This window comes from Theropithecus gelada, chromosome 3 (genome assembly GCF_003255815.1).
Source record: "Theropithecus gelada isolate Dixy chromosome 3, Tgel_1.0, whole genome shotgun sequence".
NCBI classification, from domain to species: domain Eukaryota; kingdom Metazoa; phylum Chordata; class Mammalia; order Primates; family Cercopithecidae; genus Theropithecus; species Theropithecus gelada.
In genome coordinates, this window is record NC_037670.1 from 174476242 (window position 1) to 174487605 (window position 11364).

Consider the following 11364-nt stretch of genomic DNA (forward strand, 5'->3'; position numbering starts at 1 on the left):
GGGCTGTGATGTTCACCATGCTCTTTGTACTCACACACCCCAATGTCAGCTCTGCTACCCTGGTAGCTCTCCTTGGAGAGCCAAGAAATCATCAGGTCTTGCGGGATCAATATACCCAGAATCCACCTGCTTCTCTCCATCCCACTCCCACCACCTGGTCCAAGCCTACATCATTTCTTGCCTATACTATTTTAACGTAATTATTTTCTCCTCATGTATTCTTGGGCTTTATCCCGCAATCCATCTCACACATTACAGCCAGGGTGAGATTTTATTTAAGCTTTTGACGTGAAAGGAAAATGTATTTGTAACTAAGGAAGACACAAAAATGCAGTCTTGTGCCTTAGAGGTGCTTACACTTCAACTGGAGTGGCTGATGCATAAGAAACAAAGCGCTCCCGGCTGAGTGTGAGGGGGATGCTAGCACAGAGGATTCGGCAAGGGGAAGCCCCAGAGGGTGTACAGCAGGCACATGCTGAGCCCGGGGGACATTCAGGTCAGAGAGAGACTGTTCAGAGGGAAGAGTAATAAGCCCAAGCAGCATAGAAATAAGAGGGAAATCATTTACTGAATGCCCATTAAATTCCAGACACAGACGTGAATTAATTAAGCCCTCGTGACAACCCTATGGAGAGATGCTCTACACATGAGGAAACTGAGGCTCAAGAGAGCTGACGACACTTGCTCTCTTATCTCCTAGCCTGAGTGCTCCCTCCTCTGTGACAATCTGTCTCTTCCTTGAGGGCTGCATGGAACAGGGATGTCAGTAGAGAGAAGAATGGGCATGTAGTAAGTTTCCTACAATGAAACCCTCTTGTTTAACATAGTCCAGTGACTTCCTGCTGATCGTAAGGTAAAGTTCAGAATCCTCAATGTGGCTTGACTCCTTGCCCTGTGCTCTGCTGTCTATGCCTTGGCCCTGCTGGCCTTCCTGTTTTCCCCTGAGTTACACTCACATCCACTCCTGAGTCTCAAGCCTGCGATTCTCTCTGCACTGACTCTTCCTCTCCCCCCTCCCACCCTGTACCAGGTTTCCTTTTATTTCTCCATCTGCATCAGCTAAAAGTCACTTCCTCAGGGAGTCCTCCCTGACCATCCTGGCTCTCAGGCCTTGGAATGAGCCCCACAGTTTCCTTTCCTCATGGCAATGTCACCACCATATCAAGTGATTTCACTGGTTGTCTCCCTACCAACTCCATGAGGGCAGAAGAAATCATAACTGTAGTTTTGTTGACTACAGCATCTTAGTTTTGTCGACTACAGCATCTTAGTTTTGTCTTCTGTAAAGCAGAGATAATAATCACATGTATGTCAGGAATTGCTCTGAGAATTAAATGAAATGCTTACAAAGTTGTTAACAAATGCTTGAAACTTGGTAGGTGTTCAGTAATTATGCTGTTATTATTATGATTATGAAAATGCCTGAGGATTAAATAAATTAAGGAATCATTAAGAACTTTAACAACCCAGAGACTGAGTCAGAGTCATAGTTTGAGGACTCTATGCCCTGGAAATAAAAAAAAAAAATTAGTATACATAAAGATAGATGTACAAGAATAGTTAGCACAACATCATTTGAAACAGTAAAACCAGAAATAACCTGAAGATTGATCAATCAAAAGATGGTTACATCAGTTATGCATGTCCGTACTATGGAATAAATTCTATCTACTTAAAGAATGATGTAGTTCTATCTATATTGACTTTTACAGATGTACAGAATGCATTGTTAAGCAGATTATAGAACGAATAACTTAATAAATCTCCATATGTTCATGTATGCTTGTACGTATTTGTATGAACATAGAAAAAGAGAGAAGGATATATACCAGTTAACAACTGTTACTTTTCTGGTGGAGTGGGAATGCAAAGATCATTAATTTTTATATTATGGGCATTTACCTCGTAACGATCTTTTGCATTTGGAGAACATTAAAGAATTTGAACTGGGCTATGTAAGGTTAAAGAAATCTGATAGGCCGGGCGCGGTGGCTCACGCCTGTAATCCCAGCACTTTGGGAGGCTGAGGCGGGCGGATCACAAGGTCAGGAGATCGAGACTACAGTGAAACCCCGTCTCTACTAAAAATACAAAAAAAAAATTAGCTGGGCGCGGTGGCGGGCGCCTGTAGTCCCAGCTACTCAGGAGGCTGAGGCAGGAGAATGGCGTGAACCCGGGAGACGGAGCTTGCAGTGAGCAAGAGATCGCGCCACTGCACTCCAGCCTGGGCGACAGCGTGAGACTCCGTCTCAAAAAAAAAAAAAAAAAAAAAAAAAAAAAAAAAAAAAAGAAATCTGATAATGACAGCTAAATAGAGAGGATGCAGGGAGAGGGATGGTTGAGGGTATCAATGATATTGGGCAAAGCCAGGCAAGAAAGCAGAGGGAAGGTTTCCTTGGCTGGCATGAAGGTTTAACAAAGATAAGGTTAAAACGAAGTCTAGGAAGCTTCTAAGACTAGCAGGTTCATCGAGATTGCATACTGTTTTTTCACCTCCTTTCTTGATTCCACAACAATAAATATTTTGGAACTAAGTATAAGGATTCCCCAGGCAGGAGAAGGGGATGTCAGTTATGTGTTTGGTTCTCTATCCTGTTGTTTCCATTGGCCAGACTTGGCGGGGTGGGGACAGGATTCCAAATTATATTGGACAATTAACCCCAGGTTAGAAGAAGCTTCCTTCCCATACTGGGAGTAGTGAGGGAAGGAGACATTGGAAACATCACCTTCTCCGAGAACCAGTCATAGCAGCCTCAGGGGATCTAAGGATCCAATGCCATTGTGGACAGGTCCACAAAGAGCAACAAAGACCATGACCAGGGCCTTGATTTGACCACATCTGACTCAACAGATCACTCTGCCCCCCCCCTTTTTTTTTAAGTTTGTGGAAGATTAAGTTTTAGATCTGTGTGCACTATTTTGTTCCTTTATTTTCTAGGATTGTGTAAATGAAGCTGCATCTCAAGAGGGAGACAAGCCACATGGTAAGTTGATCTTTAAGAAACATTAAGCTCACGCTTGTATTCTTTTGAATGCATTCTGCAGCCAAAGTGAAGTGGAAACATTATCCATATAAACCAGAACAAAAATTCACCCTGGGGACCTAGCTGAGGTTGGTTCCTGCAACCTGTCCCCCAGGAAACTCCTAACACTTGTGAGTAGGTATAGCACCAGCAAAGTTCCTGGTCCCAGCGAGGGTGTCCTTGGACTTTTCTGAAGGGTTACAGAGCTGGGCTTGCCTCTTGTGTCTTCTTTCCTAACTCAGACTCTTCTTTTTGGCCTTGGATCCGGCCCTACCCAAGTTTTGACTCCTCTTAGGAAAGCAGAAATCGCTCCTTCATGGACAACACCAACTTGGAGAATTCTCTGATGGGGTGCAGTATTCACGTGACGATTGCCAGTAATGATAGATCCTGCACATCTGCATAAGTCAATATGTATAGATCTACCTTTTTCTATTTAGTAGATGCAGTTCGTTTCACAACGTGGACACACACAACCAATGCAACCATGCCTTTACTGATGGATTTGTGGGTTATTTCTGGGTCAGCCCTGTGAGAGCTCTGAGTATCCAGTCACGAATAAGATAGATAAGATCCTTTTCCTCGTGAAAATCTCCCAAATAATAAAATCATAATTTTAATAGTATTGATAATAATTGCAGCTGAGGCTGGGTGCATTGGCTCATGCCTGTAATCCCAGCATGTTGGGAGGCCCAGTGGGTGGAACACTTGACGCCAGGAGTTCTAGACCAGCTTGGCCAACATGGCAAAACTCTGTCTCTACTAAAAATACAAAAATTAGCCAGGCATGGTGGTGCATGCCTGTCGTCTCAGCTACTCGGGAGGCTGAGACATGAGAATCACTTGAATCTGGGAGCACAAGGTTGCAGTAGCTGAGATCATGCCACTGCGCTCCAGTCTGGGCAACAGAGCAAGACCCTGTCTCAAAAAAAAAAAAAACAAAAATTGCAGCTGACATTATGTCCTGGGAAATAACTTTTATATACATGTAATTCAATCTTCATAGCATATTCATATATAATCCTCTTAAAATACACAGTTCAATTCTCATAACAATCTTGTAAAGAAGATGTTGTGAGCCTCATCCTCATTTCACAGCTGAGTGCACTCAGCCAGAAATACGTGTACTCAGGCAGAAGGATTTCAAAATTCTGGCAATGACCTTTGGCCAAGACCCCCCGGAACACACATGTGACTGAACAAAAGTGCCTTTATTGACCTGTGGCAGTGAGGGCCCAGCACACCATGGGGAGTCACAGGGATGTCAGAAAGACGGGGCTGGGAAGGACTTTTTATAGGATGTGGGCTCCTGTTAGATGATTTTGAGGAAGGTTCCGGGAAGTGGGACTTTGCTCCGGGATGGATGCTCTTAGGAAGTGGGGGGTAGTTCCACAATGAAGTGTTTGAATAATTCTTCTGTCTAAAGTGACAAGGGTGGAGCGAGGCTACAGCTCTCAGGAGGAAGCTGTCATCTATTTAGCCAGGGCAGGGGACGTTTAGGCAATGCTGTTGTTTTTGTGTGCTCAGACATGATTGTAGAGTGGTTGTGGAAGACACGAGTCTTCCACAGACTTGTGTCTGATTTTCTGCAATACTGTGGATGAGAGACAGGAGGGTGCCATGGCCTTGCTGTGGAGGCCAGACCAGCTCCTGGCTCTCAAGGGTTACTTATTATACCTTCTCACTCCTACTTTTAACCACTGCACTGTATGGTCTCTCCAAATTGAAGAGAGTCCATATTTGAAATAAATATAAAATTATTATTTTGGTAAGAATAGAGGAATTACACATGGCAGCTAATTTGTATGGTTTTGCAGGGAGCAATTTAGGTGAAGGTCTCTTGAAGAAGTTGTATTTGCACAGGAACCCAATTAGCCAGCAGGAGTTAGGACGGGAGGCAAAGAAAGTGCTATCATATGGGCAAAAGTCCTGAAGGCTGTAAAGGAAAGGGGTGGGGAGTGTGAGGGAGGGAGGGGTGCTTCCAGGCCTGACTCAAGTTCCTCCTTACCTGTGAAGCCTTCCATGCACACTTCCGTAACAGTCAGGTCCTAAGGGCTTTACAGGTGCTGTTTCCTTTAGTCTTTTGAACCTCAGTGTGGGCATTAGATTCCCGTTCTACCAACATGGAAACAGATTCGCAAAGCAGTAAGTTTTCCAAGGCAACACAGCAAGGGCCTTTGATGCTGTGTCCATCCCACCTTCCCAACTTGCTGCTCAGACCCTTCCCATGAAGGCTGTTGATGACTCAGCCTCAGAGAAAGCTCTCTGCAGTTGCTGACTCTCCCTTTTGCTCAGTACATGGGTCTGCTGTTGATGCTGCCTCAGCCAGGGGATGTGTGGAGAGATAGTTGTAGGGTGCAGGTTTGCAGGTTTTTACAGCAATTTATTGAGGTACGATTTACACAGAGTAAAATGCACAAATCTTAAATAAACAGCTTGATACCTTTTTCTATATCTATATGTATGGGGTCCCCATCTAGATAAAGCTATAGAGCATTTCTATCTTCTTAGAGATTCTTACTGCCCCTCACCAAAGAGAAACACTGTCCAGACTTCTATCAACATAGATTAATTTGGTCTGTTCTTCAACTTCAGATTATAGAATCACATAGTATGCAGTTTTTGTGTCTTGCTTCTTTTACTTAGCGTGTTTTTTGAGATCCATCTATATTGCATATCACTAGTTCACCTTTTTTTTTTTTAAATTGCTGAGCGTATTTGATTTTATAACACCAAGGGGCATTTGAAAATCAGATTCTCCCTGCTCCTGCCTTAGCCCCTGGACTTACCTTTGGTAAGTACTTACCTTTGGTAGGTCCCAGTACTTACCTTTGATAACAAAATGAGGGGAACCCTGAGGACCAAGATCAATGAAGGCCAAAGTTGGCATGTTTGTGTTCCTGGGGAATCTTAAGCTCCATGAATATCTTTTAGTTCACTCCTGCCCCTGTTTGTGGCTTTTACCTCGATGGAGAGCCTCTGGCCAAGAGTAGAGTTCTGCTGGTTTACAGTGTTGTTGCCATTCTCTATACAAGTTGGCCGGGATGAGAAATCATAAAACCTGCCCACATCCATATTCAACTGCAGGAAGAGACTCTGAACCTGTCCATTTGTCCCACAGGCCCAAGGGAGAGGCAGCTGCAGTCCACAGGACCCGAGCAGGATCTGGGGACATCAGAACTGACAGTTCTCCTCGTGGGGAAACGCGGTGCTGGAAAAAGTGCAGCAGGAAACAGCATTCTGGGGAGGCGGGCCTTTCAGACCGGATTTAGTGAGCGGTCAGTAACCCAGAGCTTCTCGTCTGAGAGCAGAAGCTGGAGAAAAAAGAAAGTTTTGATCATTGATACTCCGGACATCTCAACTTTAAAGAACATTGGCTCAGAAGTTAGAAAACACATCTGTACAGGCCCCCATGCCTTCCTGCTGGTGACACCACTGGGCTTTTACACTAAGAATGATGAGGCAGTGCTGAACACCATCCAAAGCAGTTTTGGAGAAAAATTCTTTGAGTACATGGTCATACTCTTTACCAGGAAAGAAGATTTAGGGGATCAGGATCTAGATACAGTCTTAAGAAGGAGCAGTGAAACTCCCCATAGTCTCATTCAGAAATGTAAAAACAGATACATTGCCTTCAACTACCGGGCAACAGGAGAAGAAGAGCAAAGGCAGGTGGACGAGCTCCTGGAAAAAATTGAGAGCATGGTGCATCAGAATGGGAACAAGCATTGTGTTTTCAGAGAAAAAGGTAAAACTGTGAATAGAATATATATTTTTTATGTATCATTTAAAAATAAGTATAAAATATACAATAACTTTTTATTTTCTAAAAGGCATAGAGAAGATAAAAAGGACAGGTCTTCTGTTTCTGTGTTAATTTGCTTAGGATGACAGCCTCCAGCTCTATCTATGTTACTGCAAAGGACAGGATTTCATTCTTTTTTTATGGCTGCCTATTATTCTATGGTGCATATGTACCTGTACCTAAACTAAAAGTTGAATTACAAAAGAAAAGAAATTGAAACTGGCAGAAAAATAAAGGAAGGACAGGTCTGTTCTATTCACTAACTCTTTTCTCTCTCTTTGCTTCTCAAATTGTACCGAAGTTAGAGCCTTTCCATGTGCATTCTCTTGAACTGATCTTTAATTTTTTCATGATCCCTACTATCTCTTCCACTGGATGATGTGGGTCTTGAGGAACGGAGCTGATGCTTTCCAACCCTTTGTTTCCCCACAGTGTACTGTTGCCCAGAGCTTGGCACACTGCTCTTTTTACTACTTAAGAAGGACTCCTCACCCACTTAGTGTTACATGTTCAGTTTACCTATGCTGAGGTCCTTCCCATTCTTACTCATCCGGTTTTTTTTCTGCTTCAAACACCCTCATCCAGGAAGAGTATAAAACCCAAAGGAGCATATCTTCTTATTGAACCCTCCTTTAGAAGTACAGATATGTGGGAAATTCAGGAGAGGCTGTGTGTAGAAAACCCAATTTGAAACAGGTTTTAGAGAATGAGTAGGGATTAAATGGCTGAGCAGAAAGCTGGAAGATATTCCAGAGAGTACACCAGCAATCTGAAGCAAAGATGTCAGGCTAAGCATGTCACTTGTTAGGGGACAAAAAAGAATAATCTTGGTGGAGATGGGGGTTCACATCTCTAAAGGAAATCTTCCAAGAACGTTGAAGATTAAGACATTGAATATTAAGAATATTGAATTAGAGAATATGGGATGGGGAGTGAGGTCGGATTTCAGAGGTATATGAGAATCATACCCTCTGTAGATACAGAAGTAGGGACTGAAATATATGACAAATATGGGAGTGTTGGAAGATTAAGCTATTGTTTATCTGCTGAGCATAACTATGAAGTTGAAGGTTCAGGATAAACAGGTTAATAATTTCCCCTTGAAGGAAGAGCATGAGATGTGCTTTCTTCCTCCTTTGCATTGAAGTAGATATTAGCTATTTGATATGAAATTCATAATGGAAGAGAACTATGAAGAGACTTGAATGAGCACTGGACTGTCACAGTGCAAGTGCAAAAGCATAAGGACAATCTGCAAAGAACACATATTGTAAGGTCTCTATGCATCTGTAAATTCCATTTATAGGGAAATTCTTTCTCTTTCTCCATCATGGACACCACACACCCAATAGTGTTAGTGGATATTCATTATTATAACCATGCAGTTTCTTTGACTCATCAGTGAAAGGCAATTAAGTTCAATGTGGTTTCAATGAGAAATGAATTTTTATATAACTAAGGAAACTGGTAATCTATCAGTGGTATGTAGAGTTCCTTTTTCATGAAAGTCAATTTTACAGAATAATTCTTTAAATACTGTAAGGAGATGTTGCTATAGTTAGCAGTAGTTGGGAGTGAGAAGATGTAGTTGTAACAGGAACAGAAGACAAAGGGATAAGATGTGTACACGGGACCTGGCTGAGGGAAGTAGAGAGTAAGAAGGTCAGGGGGCACTCACAGGTGCCAGGGAGTCTGGAAGGTGCTGCAAAAAGGGAGCAGAGCCAATTCAGTGATAGGAACAGTGCCACATTGGTGGATGAACCCTGGATGGAGACTGTAGTCCAAGTCCTGCCGTGAGTCCACAGACTAAGCGAACTGGTTCAAGTCATTCCCGTGTTTGGAGATCCCCCTGCTTGGGTGAGAAGGAGGCCTTGATGCTGTTTGAGCATCCTGTTTGTTTTAGTGATATAATGTTGCTTCATGGGATAACTTTAAAATCCAATTTCAGATCAGCCCATGGTCACGAATCTTTCCCACTTTCCTTTGACAGAAACCCTGAGCATTGTCCTCGTGGGGAGAAGTGGGACTGGGAAGAGTGCGACCGGGAACTCTATCCTGGGGAGCCTCATCTTCACCTCTCAGCTCCGGGCCCAGCCGGTCACCAAGACCAGCCAGAGTGGCAGAAGGACCTGGGATGGACAGGAGGTGGTGGTTGTGGACACTCCTTCCTTCAACCAGATGCTGAATGTCGAAAAGGACCCATCCCAGTTAGAAGAGGAGGTCAAGCGCTGTTTGTCCTGCTGTGAAAAAGGGGACACATTTTTTGTCCTGGTGTTCCAGCTGGGACGATTCACTGAAGAGGACAAAACAGCGGTGGCACAACTGGAGGCCATCTTTGGAGCAGACTTTATGAAATACACGATTGTGCTGTTCACCCGGAAGGAAGACCTAGGGACAGGGAAGTTGGAAGACTTCGTCGGGAACTCAGATAACAAAGCCCTTAAGAACATTATTAAAAAGTGTGAGCGGCGTTATTGTGCTTTTAACAACAAAGAAACTGGCCAGGCCCAGGAAACCCAGGTGAAAGCTCTTTTAACAATGGTCAATAATCTGAGAAAGAAAAGTGGGTGGTCCGGGTATCCCCATACACAGGAGAACGTCAGCAAACTAACCAAAAATGTCCAGGAAATGTCCCAAGCCAAAAAACTCCTTAAAAATTTAAAAGATAAGTTACCATAGGTAGCCGAAGTGCCTGGGATCTCTTCAGTTAGAGACACCCTTAGGTTGGGGGGAGGGGCGGGACATGGTATGACTTGTGGGAAGGGAAGAGGGTTCATGGCTTTAAGGGCCTGAGAGGCAAATACATCCCGCCTTGTGATGTATCAGCTATTGATAGATAAATAAATTGCAGGCGGGGGTGAATAGTAGGGGATTATAACGGAGAGAGAAGATACAAGTTGGGGAAATCTGGAAAAAGGTTTCAGACATTAGGCTGATAATAAGAGGTAGAATCAAGTCACAAGAATCACCTCACCTGTGTAGGTAGGTTGGAATCAGGATAGACACTGTGATCAAGGCTGAGGCCACCTGGCATCAGAATATAGATAGTCATGCAACAACTCGGGGGATCCAGATACATGAGACCAGGGCAGCGTTCAGCACACTCCTGGGCATGGCAGAAGTGGGCAGTAGACTCCAGAGGGCCTCTCTGTTGTCCAGGGCTGTTGGCTCCCTGAGCTCTCCCGTCTCCTTTGGGATGTGACTCAGAGCTAGAGTGTTCCTTTCTTCACATGGTAGCTATTCCTTACTGCTCTTTACATTCCACGCCTAGGTGTGAAGTGGGACATAGTCTCCTCTTGCTGGCTGTCCCTGAGGAAACAGACATGAGTCATGGAGGTTCTGAATGATTTTATTGCTAATTATCACAGTGACAGAGACTAGAACAGAAATTTGAAGCACAGTAAGATTGCCAAAATCAGAGAATCTTGCGAAGTTCTATAATTCTAAGTGTTGTTCTAGATTTCCTCTAGAGAAGGTTAATTGGAATCTCCATTGCGTTTCTCTTTCTCCCTCTCTTTCTGCTGAGGTTAGGAAACAGGTTAAAACTCAGAGAACTCCAATAATAATGGTTTAAAAACATCAGGGGCTTCCTGTATCTCATGTCAGGAAGCCAAGGAGTAGGCAGTCTGGGTCTGTGGGTGTCAACATCCCAGTTTTGTTCTATCTTTCTGTCCCACTTGCACTGGGATGTGGCTTCTACACTCGAGTTTGCTTCTTGGTTTCAAGACAGTGGTGTTCTTTCCATGGCTGAGCAGATTATTTTGAGAGATGGGTGATATGTGAAGAGAAATCTGGAACCTTCTTCTGGGTAGATATAGGGTAAGATGTTTTAAATGTTGAGCACTTTGTACATCGTTTGAGGGCATAATCTTTGTCATCCATTTTCTTCCCCTCGACAATATCAGGTTACTGTCAACATTAATCCATTTAAAAGAGCATGGACCGTTGCCATTAATACTTTTGGATTCCATATAACCCTTAACATGATAACTTCTAGAAAATGTGTGTGCCATGGACACAAAGAAGGGAACAATAGACACCAGGGTTTACTTGAGGGTGGAGGGTGAGAGGAGGGTGAAGATTGAAAAACTGCCTATTTGGTGTTATGCTGGTTTCCTGGGTGACAAAATTACCTGTACACCACACCCTTGTGACACACAACTTACCCATGTAACAAACCTGTGCATGTACCCCTTGAACCTGAAATAAAAGTTGGAAAGTTAAAAAAAAGTGTGTAAATATATTTAGTTGAATCAAATAATAAAGACGAATCAGATTATGAATTCATATTCTCTTTCTGATTTCTATTTTTCTGATTTAGGGAAGGAGCATACCTTCATGAAGAAACAATTGAGATGTTTAGATGCCTTGATTCAGGTGAAGTTTTTGTATTTTTGGTGCCTGAGGACATTTATTTAGACTGGGTGACAGCCATTTGGGTGGCAGGTCCCAGACAGCTCAGTTATCTTTCACTCTGGACATCTTACTATAGCAAGGACAAATAAATGTAACCAGTATTGGAACCAGAAACATGGG

The 11364-nt window shown here is 43.3% G+C and overlaps 1 protein-coding gene across 1 annotated transcript in view; it reads left to right on the plus strand.

Annotated features, from left to right (window-relative positions):
• Positions 1–11115, plus strand: part of GIMAP8 (GTPase, IMAP family member 8) — a 33501-nt gene extending 22386 nt beyond the window's left edge. Inside the window, exons 3-5 of the mRNA XM_025379816.1 lie at positions 2939–2984; positions 6145–6771; positions 8819–11115. Coding sequence (XP_025235601.1) covers positions 2939–2984; positions 6145–6771; positions 8819–9507 — 1362 coding nt within the window. The 3' untranslated portion in view covers positions 9508–11115. The remainder of the gene's footprint in view (positions 1–2938; positions 2985–6144; positions 6772–8818) is intronic.
• The last annotated feature ends 249 nt before the right edge of the window (positions 11116–11364 follow it).